At 51.2% G+C, this 18,636-nt stretch overlaps 1 protein-coding gene across 3 annotated transcripts in view; it reads right to left on the bottom strand.

The window, feature by feature from the left end:
• Positions 1-2,936: 2,936 nt before the first annotated feature.
• Rrbp1 (ribosome binding protein 1) overlaps positions 2,937-18,636 on the bottom strand; it is a 61,870-nt gene continuing 46,170 nt past the window's right edge. For 2 of the 3 annotated variants that reach the window (NM_001427599.1, XM_063283801.1), the window contains exons 8-24: positions 17,838-17,976; positions 16,299-16,468; positions 16,139-16,173; positions 13,118-13,208; positions 12,350-12,442; positions 10,750-10,842; positions 10,583-10,666; positions 10,364-10,453; positions 9,733-9,825; positions 9,570-9,641; positions 8,865-8,960; positions 7,863-7,946; positions 6,023-6,118; positions 5,290-5,373; positions 4,888-4,986; positions 3,949-4,092; positions 2,937-3,476 (exon numbers count right to left, since the gene is read on the bottom strand). In NM_001427599.1, coding sequence (NP_001414528.1) covers positions 3,438-3,476; positions 3,949-4,092; positions 4,888-4,986; positions 5,290-5,373; positions 6,023-6,118; positions 7,863-7,946; positions 8,865-8,960; positions 9,570-9,641; positions 9,733-9,825; positions 10,364-10,453; positions 10,583-10,666; positions 10,750-10,842; positions 12,350-12,442; positions 13,118-13,208; positions 16,139-16,173; positions 16,299-16,468; positions 17,838-17,976 — 1,602 coding nt within the window. In that variant the 3' untranslated portion in view covers positions 2,937-3,437. The remainder of the gene's footprint in view (positions 3,477-3,948; positions 4,093-4,887; positions 4,987-5,289; positions 5,374-6,022; positions 6,119-7,862; positions 7,947-8,864; positions 8,961-9,569; positions 9,642-9,732; positions 9,826-10,363; positions 10,454-10,582; positions 10,667-10,749; positions 10,843-12,349; positions 12,443-13,117; positions 13,209-16,138; positions 16,174-16,298; positions 16,469-17,837; positions 17,977-18,636) is intronic. The other variant, XM_063283802.1, reaches the window with a different exon arrangement.

Genomic DNA, 18,636 nt, shown 5'->3' on the forward strand with positions numbered 1-18,636 from the left:
TCCATGGCTATTTAAAGTGTATCTGCTTGTGAAGTATGGCTCCCGTGCCTTTACCACAGCTGTGCTTCAGGCACATAGGTGTGTTGTAATGTTTGTATATGCTTGGCCCAGGGAGTGGCACTATTAGAAGGTGTGGCCCTGTTGGAGTAGGCATGTCACTGTGGGTGTGGGCTTTTTAGACCCTCATCGTAGCTGCCTGGAAGCCAGTATTCTGCTAGCAGCCTCCAGATGAAGATGTAGAACTCACATTTCCTGTACCACGCCTGCCTGGATGCTGCCATGTTCCTGCCTTGATGATACTGGACTGAACCTCTGAACCTGTAAGCCAGACCCAATTAAATGTTGTCCTTTGTAAGACTTGCCTTGGTCATGGGGTCTTCACAGCAGTAAAACCCTTATTAAGACATGTAAGGCAGGGATGCTGCATGGAGGCTTTTAAGCAATCTAAGTGAACATCTCCAGAAATGGGGTAGATTCTAATGGTTCCTGGAGGCCGTTTATCTTCTGTAGGTGGCTTTTGCTAAGATTCAGGGGACACCTAGTCTGAGTCCCAAGTTGTGCTAACAAATGTTTCAGTTCTGTTGCAGCTAAGGTTTACATGTTTGTTGACATTGGTCAAGAACAAAATTGCTAAGCATATGCCATCTCTAGAAGATAGTTACACTCTCAAGGGTAGGCATACTAAAATGTCTATATGGGAAGCCACCTTAGGGTTCACCTAGGAGGCCAGTGCAGACAGAATTCTATCAGGAGTTGGCTATAGTGTTTGTTACTTTCAAAAATATGTCTCTGGAAAGCAGCTGTCCCTTGGAAAGGTTGAATCATGGTCTTCCTACAGAGCTGCCTAGGTAGCAGGGCACCTCTGGTGGCTGTGTGTCTAAAGAGAAGCTTTTGGTAGCTTGGTACTAGAGGAGGCAGGGCAGTCCTGGAGAGCAGCATCTCCTGAGAGATGACACTTGTGCCCACCTCCTCAGTCAAGTGACTAGAAGCTGGGACTGCTTGAGCACCTCTTTAGTTTTGGTGGACAAGGAGCTGTGACTGGGCAAGGTCCCTATGGTGTCTACCATGTTGAGCACGGTGGTAGCAATGGCAGCACCTGCTAACCTTTCACACTCTGTAGACCACTGCTCAGTTTGAGTTGCAGTCCAGTGGAGAGAGGCAACCTTGTTCTGGAACAGCTGTGCAGCTGGGTCTAGCTGAGGTAAGATCCTGGACACTACTGTGGCAGTTGTACTACCTGGCAAACTCAGGCTCCCTCTGCTGGCTGGGAGGTGCTGCTGCTGGGCAGGTTGTCAGGACTGGTGGCACCTTTGAGTCAGAGATGCTGAAGTAGTGTGCATAAGGTGCCAGGCTAGCCTCCTACAGGCTGTCAATGGTAGACATGGCTCCCACTGGTAGACAAGCAGAAGCCATTGCATCTTGGGACAGATGCTGAAGCTTGGTGAGGTAACCTCAGTATCTTGCCACCTTTACTCGTCTCCTCTTTTCTCTCAAAGTGTCCTTGATGCCCACTGTCACATGGTCCACACCACCAACAGAGCTGGAAGCACTACTGGGCAGACCACTGCTGAGATAAGCATGCTCCTCTGGTCATCTCTCATGACCCTCACTTGAAGCCTGGCCCAAGGCAGGATGCTGGCTTTGTAGGCAGCCTCAGTGGGGCCCACCTGGACAAGGAAGCAGTGTAGGAAGGACAGGAACAGAAAACCTACCAAAGTAGGCAGGAGGCATCAGAGGACATCTTCCTAGCCATGGATGCTGTTAGCACCCTCCCCCCACTCCTGTGCCTGAGACCATCAGAAAACAAAGTGTTATGAACTACCAAGATTATAGTTACGAAGCAGCAGTGAGGATTTTATGGTTTTAGGGGCACCACAGCATGAACTATACTAGAGTCACAGTGGTAGCAATGTTGAGAGGCACAGAGCTGAACTCTCCCAGTAGGAAACCATGGGGAGAAGTCTTGGAAGGCTCTTGGCCTCTGTGAAGGTTTTGTATTCCTTCCTTAAAAACTGTCTCCTGCTGCCATGTACTGCCCAGCCACGTGACCGAATACTTTCTTGGCCTTACCTTTACCACCTTCCCTCATCTGCAACCACCCACCATCTCCCAGGGCACCCCCCCCCCCCAGCACCTTGTTCATTAATACACAGCAGAGCCATGTCTTGGTTCATAGGTGCTTCCTGAGCTGGGGCCAGAGTGCTTGGCCATGTGGTCTCAGGTAGTTTATGTTCTGTGGTGTGAGGGGGTGGCAAGAGGACACAAGTAAAGCATACCGATGTTCCCAAGATTCCTGTGACAGCCAGCAGGAGAGCCCCAGGTTGCTCTGTGATACAAAGCAGAGCAGTGTGGAAATCTCACCCTCCAGTCGCCCTTACCCCAGGACTTAGCGGCATCCAAGGGTCAGCTCTCCCTAGCCAAGTTGAACCAGTCAGATTCTTAGGATTTGGAGGGTAACAGGTTAGGGGTGGGAACCACTGCCTGTGGAAGAGTCTGACAAGTCTGGATGGAGCCTGGCACAGGAGCCCGGAGCTGCTCAGAGCCACTTTCTGTTCCTGGAGGTTCACACCCTACTGTGACTACTTTTTATATGAAGTCTATGTTCCCTCTATGCAAGCCCTACCACTTGCACAAGATTCCCCAACTTCAGGTTACTGGGCCAAGAGCTCACAGTTCTGAGGTCATAGGAAATCTAGAGTGGCTTCTTTCACACTGAGAACAGTCCCCTGAGGCGTGGTTAGTATCCAGGTCCCTGCCCTGCCTGGGGAACTCTGGAATTTAGGAAGTGACTAGAGAGGGTGGGGCAGGCAGAAATCGGGGGACTCCAAATGACTCATGCAGGGTCCCGGCCTTCAGGAAGGACAGCTATTCTTTGCTTTACTCAGGCTTAGTAGCTAGATGGGAGAGGTCCAGCAGAAGATCACACAAGACCCCAGTGCCGGGCAACACGTTGGTTTTAATGGCATTGACATCCAGGCAGTCACATGTCAGTTCTGCTTGGCAACTTCCAGGGGTGAGGGGCTGCAGCCTTGCTGGGCTGGGCTGGGCTGGGGCCTTCCAGTCTGCTCAGCAGCCTCTGAGAACTCACCACCTGGCCTGTTGCTTCCCGACCCGGCCCCACTGAGAAATACAGACAATTGCACTGATTGACATGATCCCGAGCGTCCTGGACTCCCAGCACACCCTGGTCTGTCAGCATTGAGGAGGGCTTTGGCGTCTGCTCGAGGTGGTCCAGGGCTGCTCCCGGGAATAGTGTTTATCAAATGTGACAAAGGTTCTTTTACAGACTGGGGTTCTGGAAGATTTATTTCTGTGGTTCTGAGACTTGTCTCCAATGGCTTCACTAGAAGTTGGGCCTGGATAACGCTGTGTTGGTTGGTTTATTTGTAAGGAATGTGTAAGGCATTTTGGTAAGTTGAACAGTTTGCCGAGGAGACTCAGACAGAGGTTCCCTCCTTTGAGCTGCTACCATCCTCCTGCAAACAAAGTAGACATGTAAAGGCGAGACCAGACCAGGTCAGGAATCAAGGCACCCCCCCCCCCACCCCAATCACCACCACTTGCTGTGTGCCCAGGACCCATAAGTCCTCCCTCAGAGAAGCTCCACAAGCATCTCCAAGCACTTCAGAGAAAGCAAACCTGTCAGTCTAGAGGTCCAGGGTTGACTCTAGGGGCTGGGGGTGCATGCGTAGGAACTGGGGTGACCCTATAAGAGGAATCTAAGGCACTGAGTGTGGCTAAAAATGGTTTTGCAGGCAAGGCGTTCCAACTAGGCAGAGGGGCCCACACAGGCTTCAGGATGAGGACAAGCCAGCAATGCAGATGTCAGCTCCCGTTGCACTTCTCTATCCCCAGTGTCCTGCTTCCCTGGGGTCCCTAAACAGCCTGGAACAAACCACTGGAGGCCTGGATGCTAGCCCTGTAGTCCAGCCTGCACTGAGTACTCACTGCTTTTCCCAGCTGTTCTTGCAACTTCTTCACCGTGTCCTTCTCTTTTGTCAGCTGCTCCTGGGTTGTCTTCAACAGTTCCTGAAGTTTGGTAGCAGCACGTCCCAGGTCACTTGTTAACCTCTTCTCTTTTTCTAGTCTCTCCTGCAGGCCAGAGGGTGGAAAGTAGTTGGCTCTCACATGATATACCAGGAGGAAGAGCTAGCTCTGATGACTCATGAATACAGGAATACATGAATATGGTTACTTAGACAGTGCTGGCTGGGAGAAAGCCTTTACTGATGATTCTGCCTGTGTTCTGTCAATTTCTGCTACTTCTCAGACAGCTTCCTAGCCTGACTGTCTACTGTGCACTGCCCAAGGTAAAGGCCACCACCTGTGTATCTGAACCAAGCTTTACTAAGCTTACATTTCAAGGAGGACACTAACTTGTAACTGAGATATGACTTAGTTCTAGGTCAAGTGCCTTCCACTAGGTGCGGCAAGGGAAGCTGCTCCTTCTGGATTGGCCCCTCTCCCAGAACCAGGTTGACTGGGAGAGTCAAGGTGGTTGAATAAGAATGGCCTTTACAGGCTCATAGATTTGCATACTGGGGCGTTGGAGAGTAGCACTATCTGAGAAGAATTCGGAGGCGTGGTTTACTGAAATGGGTGTGGCCTTGGAGGAAGTGTATCTCTGGGATTAGGATATGAGTGTGCAAACCCCAGGCAAAGCCCACTAGTTTGAGCTGCGGCTCAGGAAGTAGCTCAGCTCCAGCTCCAGCACCACACGCATTGCTGTGATGGGGAATAAACCTCAGTAAGCCTCAATTAAATACTTTACTTTAGCAGAGTTGCTTTGGTCAGGTGTCTCTTCACAGTAATAGACTCGTGACTAAGACAATGACCAAAGCCTTGAAGACCTTCAAGTCCAAACTGTACCCCAGTTTCATCCTCTACCTTCAGCTGTGTAACTTCTTCTATTCCTGAAGACTCCAGGGGGCCAGCAGCACGGAGCTTCTCCAGCTCTTCTTGTAACCGACACGCTGTACTTTGAGCCTTGTTGGAGAGGGGACACATCTGGGTTAGTAGTCAAACCTGGCTAAGTTCACCAAGGGAGGGCTATCCCCAGCCTAAGAGGACATCACGTTGATCCACATGGGCAAGAAGTTTGGAGATAATCCACAAGCATCCAGGCCTTCAGGATCCCCCAAAGACGCAGAAACCTACAAGGCTCCTCCTAGGGCAGAGCCAGCACCAGTGCCTACGCACCAGGTGCCTCACAGCTTCTTAGCCCAGGTGCCTGGTGGGAAAGTTGGGAAGGACAAAGTTAGGGGCTGGGGCCATTAGGGAGGACCTAACCTCCTCAAACTCCGCTGTGAGCTTCTGCCGCCGTGTCTGCTCATCCTCCAGGGTGGCTTCTGTCCGCTCCAGCTGTGTTTTCAACTGTATGGAGACACCACAACTGTGACTGGAGAGCTGGCAGAGGCCCCTCTGGGGCAGAATGAAACTGTAGGCTCCCCGTTCAAGCTGCTTCTAGGACTCCCTAGGCCTTTTCCTGCACTGTCATTCTTAGCACTCTCATTTCTGGAAAGACAGTGCCTTAGACTCAGGAGAGAAGCAGACAAGTTGAAAAAAGGCGCTGGGGGACACTATACTCTCAGGAGCCATTCACAGACTCACAAGGTAGGAAAGACCCCAAAGCCATGAGGCATGACATGGTCCACAAAAGGAGCCCAACGATAGGTCCCTGCCTCTTGCCAATTGCTCTTGGCAACTGGTTTTTTGGTCAAAACTCTGAAGAGAGATGTCCAGCCAGCAGTGCCCCAGTAAAGGTCTACAGCTGAAGACAAACCCCCTTTGTGGCTACAGACCCGAACCCAAGCTGTCCAGGAGTCCCTTCCTCGGTAGTAAGAGGCCCTGGTCACCTGCCCTTGACTGTACATCCTTCCATCTGGGGACTCACCCAGATCAAGCAGGGTGGCTGGCAGGGGGATTGGAATACCTGCACTCAGTTTAGTCAGCACAGAGACTGCCCACCCCTGAGCACCACCTGAGGTCGGAACACGCCTGAGGACCAGCTTATCACCCTAACCTTCACAGGGTCCTGCTCGGCTGGAGGGACAGCTGGAGACCCAGCCACGTCACCATCCTCTACGTGGCTCCTCATGTCACTCAACTGCTGCCTGACCTGAAACAGGGAGGGGCAGGTTTATGCAAATACACACTGGTGGCATGCAGGTACACAGCACGCATGCGCGCACACAAGCACCCATGCACTCACCAGAGGGGGGGGGGAGGAGAGAGAGACAGAGACAGACACTGAGACTCCTCAGAGATGGAGGAGGAGTAAAGGTCTGCCATCTGTGATGGATATTTAAGTCCCCTTGTGCATTAAGGATAGGCTAGTAGGGCTGGGGATTTAGCTCAGTGGTAGAGCAAGCGCAAGGCCCTGGGTTCTGTCCCCAGCTCCGGGAAAAATGAAAAAAAAAAAGAAGAAAAAAAAAAAAAAAAGGATAGGCTAGGATCATAAACTGCACTCAGGGCCTCAAAAGCCTTGGGGCCAACAAGCCTCTTGGCTGATGAGAGCCATGTGTGTTTTTTGAGGTGAACTTGTGGGGCAACACCCCTCTCCCCCAGGAGCAACCACACAAAGCCAGGGAGTCTACATGGAATAGAGGCAACTGACAACAGGTCACATTCCAATTCTTCAAGGATGTGGTGTCCTACTCATGGCCTTTTGGGGGGCCAGACAAGATGGTAAGACCACATTATTGCCTTGTAATTCTCGGAGCCCACTAGACCATGGGCCTCCCACCTGAAGGACATCAGAGTCACAGGTTGCTTGGGAAAGGTCCCAGTCAGAAGGCCTGGGGACAGAACTCAAGTGTAAGCTCTTTAGGAGACCTGGGTGGTTACAGTCTCCACTTAAGCGTTAGTCAGCAAGCCACCCCACGTCTGTCTTCCCAAAAGGCCCCAGAGACAGAAACCAACCTTTGGCAGGCATGTACTATGTGCACGCCTTGCCTGGGCTACATCCCTTGCGGGGTGAGAGTGGGGGGGCTGAGAATTGCAGCCCTAAGTTTGGGAGGCTTGGCCTGGACAGCATCTATTTCTGGTATGGTAGTTTGAGCAAGGCCTAAAACCTGGATCCAGTGAGCTGGATCAGTAGAAAGTATGGAGACGGGCAGCCTAACACACCAGAGTTGCTCTCCTGGACAGCACATGTTCAATCACTTCAAGGTTTTCAAATGACAATGCAGACCAAACAGAACATAGCTACAATGGTGGCACAGGCTGCTGCCCTTTGCCAGAGCTGGGGATGACAATCTCCTGTGAAAAGGGAGACTGTGCAGCTGGGACATGGGATCAGTCACAGCAGCTGCAAACTGGAAAACCTGACTGGACTACAGGAGGCAACTGTAGTGCAGCTCCTCACGTCTGTCCAGGCTTATGTGGTCAGTGCCTGACAGAGGGCCAGAAGGAGCAGGTTATCCTGTAGAACTGGAAGACTAGCACGGCCTGAACCATCATTGAAGCAGGAAAACATGCAGAAACCAGAAATGGCAAAAGGCTATGAAAGCCCCTTATTATGTCAGGGGTCCTATGTCCTGGACTGCTCAGTTGACCAAACAGGCTACTACGGCCTACATGTCCCACAGCCCTTGGTCCCCAAGCCCATGGTCTTGAGAAGGAGCCAGGTCTGCCCAAAGACAGGAAATAGAATGTGAACATCCTAGCCCCTGGCGGCTACAAGCCCAGCTGAGAGTTTTCGGCAAGCTGCCGTAGTCCCACTGAGCCTGCCTATGTGACTGATGCATGGCATGCCCTGTTAAGCTGCAGAGACCACATGGATATCAAAGCAGCACCATCAAGTCACACACACACGCATACCCCGTATCATACACCCCTGCCCTGGACGTAAGTCAACCTACCAGAGCAAGCTCATTGCTTTGTTTCTGGGCTTCACTCTTGGCTTCCTCCAGCTGAGACTGAGAGTCTAGCAGAAGCTGCCTCAACTTCAGGGGAAACAACCAGATGAAGGGTAAAAGGGGGGAAAGTTCCAATGAGTTCATACTTCACACAGAAAGAGAATCCAAGCCCTGGCGATTTACGTAGCCCGGGGATGCTCTACCGGTACAATTTCCTGTTAGCTGATTTCGGAAGGATGGCACACCCAGGCTTTCAGAAACGCCTCTAGGTAGTGGCACTATCAGAAGCGAGGCCTCTTGGAGTGGGTGTGGCTTTGTTGGAGGAAGGTTTTGTCACTAGCAGGTAGGGTTTGATGTCTCAGAAGCTCAAACCAAGCCTAGTGGCTCTCAGTTCCTCTCTTACTGCCTGCGGACCGAGATGTAGGACTCTCAGCACTGTGTCTGCCTGAACGCTGCCATGCTTCCTACCATGACTGAACCTCTGAACTGTGAGCCCGCCCTAATTAAATGTTGTCCTTTATAAAAGTTGCTGTGGTCATGGTCTCTTCTCAGCAACAGAACCCTAAGACACCTGCCCATTGTCTCTTGTTAAAGAGCAAAGGTTTTCAATCAAAACTAGCCTGAAGGTTGGGAGTTCTACTTCTGAAATCAGAAAGACAGAGACCGACTGAACTTCAGTTTCAGCTAAAAATGACCACAGCAAGCCAAGCAGAGAGGCCACATGCTGATGGGCCAGCCAGAGCATGAGGGATCACTCTCATAAGGAAGGCTCTGTCCCTGCCCTGCCTTGGGGCTGGCTTTCTGAAATCTGCCCCAATAGGCTCAGAGCTGTCAATCCAAAGGGACATCTGCAGGGTTGTTGGGTGGAAGTCTGAAAACCCAGCTCCTGAGGCTCCTGTTGACAAGCACTCAAACAGTAAAGGAGTCACTGGGAATAACCTAGGTTTCCTGGGGCAGAGACTACTCAGGACCAGGACCTGGGGAATGATTGATGGATCCACTCACCCCTGCCACCTCCTTGGCATAATTCTGACACTCTGCACTGGCAGCTGCCATGTGCTTCTCCAGCTCCGCTTCCAGATGGGAAGTGTGCTCCCTCACCTGGGCAGCGACAGACATGAACACTGGTCAGTCTCTTACTGATCAGCAGGGGCCCTAACAATACAACGGAAATGAGAGGTACAACGTCTGGCTGTCCTGAAACAAGCAAGGATGAATGCCACCCGGTAAACCGAGGTCAGTAAGAAAACCATCCCTGGTAAGAGAGCCTGCCCCCCATCTCCCATCCCACCCCTACTCAACAGCAAACTGAAATTCCAGTCCTGCTGGGCCCTACCAAGGAGATCTCAGGAGTGGGCAGAACAGTCCTTAGATGTGCACTGAGCAAAGCTTAGGCTGGAGGGCACCTTTACAAAGGCCAAAGTTTGCTGCAGTAGCTTCAAGAGCAGTAGGCCCCTTAATTCATAACTAATTCTTAATTCTGAAGTATATATCCAAAGCCACTGCATGGCCAGTGCCCATGGCTCCCAGGCCACCCATCACTTAGGCCAAATAGGATAAACCCTTGCTCAGAAGAGAACAGCCTCCTTAGACATGTGATCCATGAGGGAAAAAAAAATAACAAGGACCCATGCAATGCTTGTGTGGTCAGAACATGCCCAGCAATTTACAGCACAACAGAGAAGAAACCTCGGAAAGAGAATGATATACCTGATCTGAGCTTTCAAGTTCTCCTCTTAGCTTCTCCACAAGGTCTTCTAGATGTTTCACTGTAAACCGTGACTACAAAAGAGAAGACTCATTAAGCATGGGAAGCGTGTGTGTGTGTGTATAGGTAAGGGATTGGGGAAGCCGTTATGTAGGCCAGCCATACCTTCTGGAGCTCCTCTTCGGCAGCTCCCACCTTGGCTTTCCACACACGCTCTTCTTCCTCCACACTCTTTTGCAGGTCTTTGAGCATACCCTCCTGGAGGGGAGGGGACACTGAGGCTCTCTCCCTTCTTAGCTTGACCCCATGAACTCACACTATCTTCTTTACCCTTAGCAGCGCTATTTCGCCCTGTGGACTTTTTAACTCAGTGTCTGTCACAGGGGAAGAAGCTGGCCCTGGCAGAGCTGTACCAGGAAATAAGGTCTGTGGCCCCAATAAAGCTGCTACAACTCCTACTGTTCTTGGAATCAAAGGGTTCAACCCCATTTACTCTCCGCCTACCTGTCCTTCCCCTGAGCTGCCTGCCCAGGCATTCTCTGCTGAGACCATCTCTCCAAGCCCCAGACCTTAACCCACTTATTCCCAACTAAAAACAACAAAACCCCAAGAGCTTTCTTCATCCTCTTTACCATCCAACTAAAGACATGAGGCCCAGAGAAGGCAACAGGGCTACCTGAGGTCACACAGAACCATGACATCTCCTGCCCCAAAGACCAAAGCTCTCCCTCCTAGCAGTGCCCTAGAAACACCAAGGAGTCACAAATCACTACCAAGGCTGGCCCTGGTTGCTTACCGTCTCTGCCAGGATGGTGCGGTACTGGTCACACTCAGCCTGCAAAGAGTTCTGGGTCTCCTCAGCTTCCCTCAACTTTGAGACTATGTCCTAAGGGTAAAGGGGTCATCAGAGTCTACTCAGCCCTTTGTCTTGACAACTCACTGAAGACTGAGCTCCCGATTCCTCGGGGTCAGAGGGCTTAGGCAGGAAAGGCCAGTACGCAGCAATGTCACTTACCAAGGAGGGCTCTACGGAAACAGGTGGCTTCTTCAGCAGCTCAGAGCCCTTCTCTTTGACTTCCTGTAGCCAGTCAGCATAATTCTAAAAGGAAACAGGCATGTTAGGTTAGGGCCAGGTTGTTCCCTGACAATTGCAGGGACCCAGGGAGCCATCCTCCTTCCTACCTGGTGAGCTGGGATAGAGAGCTCCGGGAGCAAGGCCAGTAGGACCTCCTTGGTCTGGGCCTCAGCCAGATGTAGCTGCTTTTCTGATTCCTCCTGGAAGGTGGGAGAAAGAAGGGCAGCACTCAGCCTCTGCCCCCATTCTCAGCACATGGGAGGACAGGTCGGAGGAGGCCAGGCTGTTTGGTCTGTGCCCCTGATTATCTGTGCAAACCAGTAGACACTCAGGTCCCATTAACTTTCCTTTCTAGCTTGAGTGTATAATATACACACATGTATAAAGACCAAGGATACAGCTAGGGCAGGATGGGGCAGGCTAGAGAGTGCATGGTATCGTAACAGATGGAAACTGTGGATGCTAGCAGGGCAGTTCCAGCAGCCACCGGGGTTAGGGTCAGTGGAAGACAGGGACAGAGGCTGGGGAGGCTCATCTCTAGCTATCCTGTTCTATTGAAGGGGACCCAATTCCCACCAGGCAGAGCTATACCAACTTAGAGAACATAGTAAAGGTGACTAAAGCCTGACACCTCTCTCTGGCCCTCCAGAGGGAGCCAGAAGTGTCCACCACTGAGAGCACAGCATCAGGAAAAGAGCCAGAGAATTAAAGGAGCCATGGAGCAAAGCCCAGGACAGCTGCATTCTCTGAGGACGTCAATCTGTGGAATGGCTTTAGGGAACTTTGGCATAAAAGGAAGTTTTGTCTAAAACTGAGACACGCAGGACATTGGCAGCTCCACACCCATTGGCATGGCTTGAGGCTTTTGATGGCAAGGGCCCCAACTATGAACAGCATTCACTACCTACACCTGACACATGAAGGTGAACCATGCGACAGGTAAGGCGGTCCTCTCCGTCTACCTGTGTAGTCACAATCCAGTCAGGTAAGAGCTGAGACCACAACTTCCGAATCTGCCATAACACGGGCTAGGTCATGAGTCAGTTCTAGGGTTAAAGTCTAAGACTCGGGAATCAAATTTCAGCTTTAAGAGGATAGTATGGCCAGCGTTAGCCTGCCAGGTTTTCCTCTGGCACCCCCATGCTTCCCAGGAAAGCCATGAGTGTCACTGCAAGGCTGGTCCTATGGAGACAGACATTCCTGTGCACATGATGCTGGCAGGAGAGCCTTTCCCACTCGATGAACATGTGTGATAAGTAGGGGTGCAGTGGCTTTAGGGGTCACTACTGCTAGAGATGAGACTCCATGCTGGCTCCAGTAACCAGAGCACTAGAGGACTTTTCTGCCCAAATGAGAAGATCATTTCCCTGACAGGCATGATAATTTCAATGTAGGCCAGGATAAAAACTGCATAAAAGCGGCATAACCCTGGGCTTGCTCTGAGTCTGCGCTCCTCTCAACAGAGGAGAGGCAATCAAGGGCACAGATTCTTTTCTCCATCTTAAGGAAAAGTAAAAAGGAAGGAAGGAGGGAAGAGAAGGAAAGAAGAGGACACAGGAGCCTGGGAGATTCTGAGTTGGATACAGGAGATACTCTAAGGCCAAGGCAATCCTGTCCATGTGTGTTTCATGGTGTTTACTAAGTCAGAGAGGTGCTGCTATTCTAGCCTTGGCCTGACCAAAGGACTCGATGGGCGGGTGCTCTGACCTTGGCCTGGGTCAGGGAGCGCAGCTTTTCCTCACACGCCCGCTCAGCTAAGGCCAGGGCCTCCATGGCCTTCCAGTTCTTTTCCCGGAGGTCCTAGAGGAAACCAGAGAAAGTCAGTAGCCCACATGCAGTGAGTCACAGCATGGTCCCCACAGGATAGCTGCCTCAAGCAGGTGTCAGCAAAAGCAGGGCCCATGGAATCTCCCTATCCCAGACCAGGGCATTTCACAGGACCTGCCAGGGACTAACCACTCTTTCCTCGGACTATGTGCACATCACCCCACAGGGAAGTGCTCAAGACGAAGCTAGTACTGTGGCCAGGAGGAGGAAACACTGGTCTGATGAAGTAGGGAACTAGCCTGTCTCTTCAGAGGGAAGAGTTTCCTGCTTCCAAAACAGAAAGCTAGCCCCTGGCACGGCCCTGGCCTGGAGACTCCCTTAGGAAACTCCAGTCCCTGTGGGAGGGTACTGGGCAACAAGCATGCCCTGATTATGACAGGCAAGCACAGGAGATGTGGTACACTGTGTTCCCAGCCCAGAAGTGGCTCCATGCTCGGACAGTCTGTGGGACAGCTGCTGGACTGTGAGAATGGAGAGGCAGAAGAGAGGTTCACACACTGAATTCCTCGTGCAAACAATGGGAAAGAAGCTGGAGGCAAAGTTAGGTCCTGTGGAGCCTGGGTGGTGTGCACGGAAGTGGAAGACTTTGCCCACAGCCTCCTCTCTCTGCCCCTTCATCCCACCCCAGTGCAGGCACCTTCCACTCACATTGTTCTTCCCTTTCTGTTGCTCCATAGCCTCCTTGAGCTCACTGGTCTCCTTCTCCAGACACGACACCTGTGATTCCAGTTCCTTGAGACTAGGCAGACATGATGAGGTTTTAGTCTGGGCTCTAAGAGCTCAGTTCTTTACTGCCTATGCCCTGGCCCAGACTGAGGTCCTCCCATCTGCCTGGACATAAGCTTTCAGAGAAGCCTGTCTAGTTGCCTAGACTCGTTCTCTACTCACCTTAAGTGCCAAGAGTAGGGCATGGACCCAAATGAGAGACACAAGTAGAGTTTTTAAGACCTTCTTTCTTTTAGCAGAGTCCTACCTTGGTACCACAGAGCTTGCCAGCTGACCCCTCTCCATGATGCACACCTGGCCCTCAGAGCTGTGCGAAGGACTCAGGGGCAGTGCTGTCACATTACAAACTGGAACTCTGGGCACCACTGCTCTTAGTAGCTCTCAACTGACTTATAACTCTTCTGAGACTTAAAATGCTCCTTCCTTCTTCTTAGTTCTGGAACTGAGGTTTACAGAACAAGCTGAAGAGAACTTCTCACGCTATGGGACCTTTCTAGGGCTCTCCAGATGTAAAGATCCAATGAGCTTCATTGACATTCACCATTCAGAAATAAAAGCTATACTCAAGCCTCAAATTGGACATCTTAATGTGATACGTCTGCACTAGAATACAGAACAGATGGTAAGACTCAGATTATGCGAAATCTAAAATCCAGAAGTGGTCAATGACATTCTCAATCAGCAGCCTGAGCAACTCTGAGATTCCAGGGCAAGTCTGGCAGAGAAGAGCTGCCACCAGTCGAAGGATGCAGGGATCTGACTGTCACTGTCAGCCAGAAGGGGACAAACACACACCCATGTTTCTTCTGGGAGGACATAGTCAAAATCTTTTTGAAAACTACCATTCACACCAACATGATATAAAGTCACCATGGGCTGAATTCATGGCTATCCTGACCACAATTAATGATGGACTCAGTCTAGCAAAGTTTCCGGATTTGTAATACAGCAGGCCTACACTTGAAGACACTGGCTGGTTTTGTGGCTATGGGTTTCAGGTCCATGGAACCTTGACTCCACCTTCAAAGTGGGATTGTGTCAAATTCTCCCTCTACCACTGCATTACACAAAAGTCTTTACCAGCAAAACACCCCAAAGCATGCCCAGAACAAGACCCTGAAGAAGCAGAGAACACAGGTCACTGGCAAGGACATGCTGACCTTCACCTCCTAGGCAATCTCAGAACATGTGGGAGTTGATACGTCAGTTCAGAACAGGATGGCCACACCCAGGCAACTTACAGATACACTGTTTCAGAAGGAAACCAACCAGTTCTTGCTTGACCGATCAACACCAGGCATTTGGAGTGTGACTGAATTATCTTAGTAATTTAGTGTGATACAAAAATCTCAGGTGGTTTGTTTGAGACAGGTTTGTAGGTCAGGCTGGCCTTGACCTTGTAATCCTCCTGCCTCAATCTTCAAACTGTTAAAATTACAGGTGTATCTTACCATGTCAGGCTTCAAAAAATCTGGTCTTAAGACACAAGAGAAAATCCTTAATGAATACTGTCTCTCTACCCTTGTAAACACCGTCAGGAGAAACAAGGTTCATCCATGTGTTCTGAGAAAGGAGATGGAGACGGTTGGCTCTAGGTCTTCAAGTGGGTTCCAGGTTTCCCTCTAGGTGCCCCATTTACAAAGCCAAGTTGAACACCAGTGGTCAGGCTGTGGATGGGGAGCTGCATTTGCTGCAAAGCACATGGGGCAACAACTCTTTGGCAGTAACAGCCGGAATGAGGGATCTTGCTGGCTGATAGCTTAGGGCACATTCAGAATGTGCAGGGAGATGAAGACCACCCTCCTCACCATTCCTCAACACGGCTGCTCTGGGGTCCTAGACCATAGTAGCCATGATTCACCTCCCAAGAATATGGGCCTCTGCTGCAGAGGAATTGGTCCCAGGACGAGAGCCTGATTTGAGCTGGTCCACCCAGGTACTTGGCCTTAGCAACAACTAACAGTCCTGAGAATGGCCTGGTGTGGGTCTGTATGGATACTGACATGGGCAAGAAGACAAGTTTGGCCAGCAGGGACGTCACCTCACTAAGTTAACAAGTCCTACAAGGTGCTCTAGATTACAGCAGAAAGGGAGGGCCATATCCATTTCCTCATGACTGCCTGACCTAATCCTTAAAAATCCCTCACCTTGCAGACACTGAGAACACTGCATCACAGAGCTAGCAGAGGTCTTTCCCTCCCAGAGCTAAAATGGCTCTTGACGAGTGACCGAAGAGTTTACTAGAATTTCACTGTTGTGTCCTTCAGGCATTCATGCTTTGCTGGGAAGCCTTGAGTGTAGGAATGTTAAGGAGGAGTGGGGCCTTTAAGAGGCAAGGCCGAATGGGAGGCAGGTAGTGAGGTCATGGGGACTGCTGCCCTAAAGAGACTGACACTGGTTTCTTGGGATTCATCCTATAAAGGAAAGCTGCTGAAAACAGTGAGCCTGCCCTGGCTTCCCGCTGGCCCCAGACTTCCAGCCTCACCTCCTCACCACCTCACTTCCTCACTTCCTTACCACCTCACCTCCTCACCTCACCTCCTCACCACCTCACCACGAGCAGTCAGTCTCCTTACATGGACTCCTGCCAGTGTTCCCTCCATGATGTGATAGCCAAGGAGGCCCTCACTAGAGCCCAGATACCACCAAATCTGTGCACTAAGAAAATCACCTTTGTTTGTAAGGGGACCCAGCCTCACGTTTTGCTCTAACAATGGAAAACAGACTAATGCAAACCCCTTAGGAGACAGCTTTGTTTCCTACCCAAGTTTGTATTCTGTCTTCAAAGTCACTGACAGGACAGGTAAGAAAGGCTCTAAAAGGGGTTTTCCCCAAAGACCCAAGCATTCCAGTAAAAGCTCTAGCTTCCAGGGGCCCTGGCCAGCCTGGGCTACAGCGGGAGCTACAGCCCTGCAGTCCCGTCCAGCCTGCCTTGAAGCTTACCGGGTCTGCTGCTGGTCGGCCTCAGCTCGGCTGGCCTGAAAAGAAACACAGAGAACTCCTTGGTTCCACAAGGCTCTATGTGTAGGGGTTGGACATCATGGGAAACCCTTTGCTCAGGGGAGTCCTCCCTCTCCTCCAACTGGCCTGAGAAGTGACTGACCTGGGAGTCTTGGGCCTGGCCTGCTTCCAGAAGGGCCTCGATAGAACGGATCCTCTCTGTGAGCTGTGAGTTCTCCGCCCTGGCCTCCTTGAGCTGCCCATGGAGATCACTCAGCTCCTCACACTTGCTTTTTACCTCCACCTCCGAGGACTGTAATTTGCTGTGCAACTCTGTTGCAGAAGGGCAAGGAGAGAGGTAAGGGTCTGGGAACGCCTGGCTAGACACCTCGTCTGTTGGCCCCTCCTCTAACACACACAGAGTATGAGGGGCCTCTTTGTGGACTGCACTATGTATGCAGAGGCCTTAGAACAGACTTGTGATCCATGAACTCTTCCTGTGGACTGACTGGAGGAGAGAAGATACTGTGGCAGCATCTGTGAGCACTACAAGGTGAAATGAACCACGATGGACAATGAGCAGGAAGCAGAGCACATTCAGTGGAAGCCACGGACAACTTGTTCTCTAGAAAATACTGCCAGATGAGCTGAGATTCAGCAGAAATGAGACACACCCAGTGACGATGTCCTCCTAAGGGCCTGCCCTGGGCCTTCTCTGTAGGAGACACTGTCTTCCTTGTGTGGTCTCAGAAGTCCCCCAACTAAAGTGGTCCAGCGTCTCTGACACTCCCTCTCCCACAAGGCTGATCTTCCAGGTCGGTCCTAGCTATTGCTTCGCACTGTATCCAAAGAGAACTTGAACAGAGCAGCAGACTCTCAATCCCAGTTCCCAGGAGTGGGAACTTGGCTATTCTCTTGCCTTAGCTCGCCTCTCCCCTCGCTGAAGCTTAGGACTCTGCCCCCACCATCTGACATTCTGCCCCTTTATCAGCACTTCGGTAGTCACTGCCCTGTCACACCTCACACTCACAGGAGAAGCACCAGGCTCCTGCTCATCTCCTCAGCCTTCTTGTCCTGGTGTCTACAGACATCTACTTCATGCTCACTCAGGGCTTTGCGCTAGCTGACCTCCCCTTTCACCATTCTTGCCTAGTCTTAAATCCTGCCTTCTACTTCAGAAAGCATACAGTAGCTAAAGGCATACCTGGCCTTCTAGAACAGAGGCTAGCAAGTTGGCTCAAAGGCTGCTCACTCCCTGTCATAAAGTTTTGTTTCAATGCCAGGACTACAGATCACAGGATATCAATGGCTGCTTTGCCCCCAGCAGTCAAGTATCATAGTTGTGACAAAAACTATCCATCTAGAGAGTCAAGTTACCTTCTGCCCCTCCACATACTGTCTGTCCATAAGGCATTGCTGGGACTAGTCCTTATGGCTAGCACTGCTGCTAGTCCAGTGCCCATGACAGGGGTCAGGAGGAATGGTGAGTAAGTGACTGTCATATTCTCATCACAGGCACTGCCTAAGCCTCACTTGTCAGCCCTGCCTTGCCCTACTGTCCTCACCTCATGTTTGGCCCTTACAGGTTCTACTCTGTTCCCAGGGGACAATCCTGGCCCACTATATGCAGGTTCCCATAGCAACCCAAGGTCAGAGGGCTCATCTGGGCGGCCCCAGAAAGAGCTACTGGCACTGCATTCACCTGCCACTCGCTGCTGCTGTTCCTGAGCCTTCTCAGCATCCGCTCGGAGGTTGGCATGGCTCGTCTGTGCCCGGCATAGCTCCCGGGTGACCTCCTCCAGGCGCTTCTGCAGAGCCTCTTCACTCTCTTTGTGGGACGCCTGAGGAGGAACAGAGGGAAGAGGGTTGTGAGGAGCAGAGGCTCCTAAAGCTTCGGGGCTGTAGAGAGCAATGCTCTCCGTGTGGCTGTCTTATTTACTGCAGTCTCTGCATGGTGGGCAAGGAACAAAGTTCAGGGCCGGGGACATGGCTCAGCGGGTAAAGGTGCTTGTCGCAAGCATGATCTTGAGTTTAATCTCTGGGACCCACATGATTGAAGGAGAACTGAAACTACAATGCAATTTCAACAAGAAAGAGACAATTCCCACATAGTTCTGAGCCTGGACAAGGAGTCCCTCAGTTAGCACCCCTTCAATGAGGACAACCGCCAGAGGCCTTCCTTCTGGGGGAGTTTCCCCATCGGTGACAGTCCTCTCCCTTGAAGCACTGCACTTGAGCAAGGCACACAGTTAAGTACCCATTTGTAGAGCACTTCTAGGTTTCCACTTAAAGCTTCAGCCATACAAAGCCATCAGTGTTCAACCATGTCTGACCCATAAAATGGTCATTTCTCCTACTTTTCGTCTGAATCTTGAAGACTTCCATGTCAACACAGACAGGTGCGCCTCATCCTTGCTCAGAACCACAAAGCTTTAGTGCCTGATGTTCTTCCTCTCTTGCCACTCAGTGGCTGAAAGGCCGTTCTCACCCATGGTGAGCTC

Source organism: Rattus norvegicus, chromosome 3, assembly GCF_036323735.1.
Source record: "Rattus norvegicus strain BN/NHsdMcwi chromosome 3, GRCr8, whole genome shotgun sequence".
In the NCBI taxonomy this organism is placed as follows: domain Eukaryota; kingdom Metazoa; phylum Chordata; class Mammalia; order Rodentia; family Muridae; genus Rattus; species Rattus norvegicus.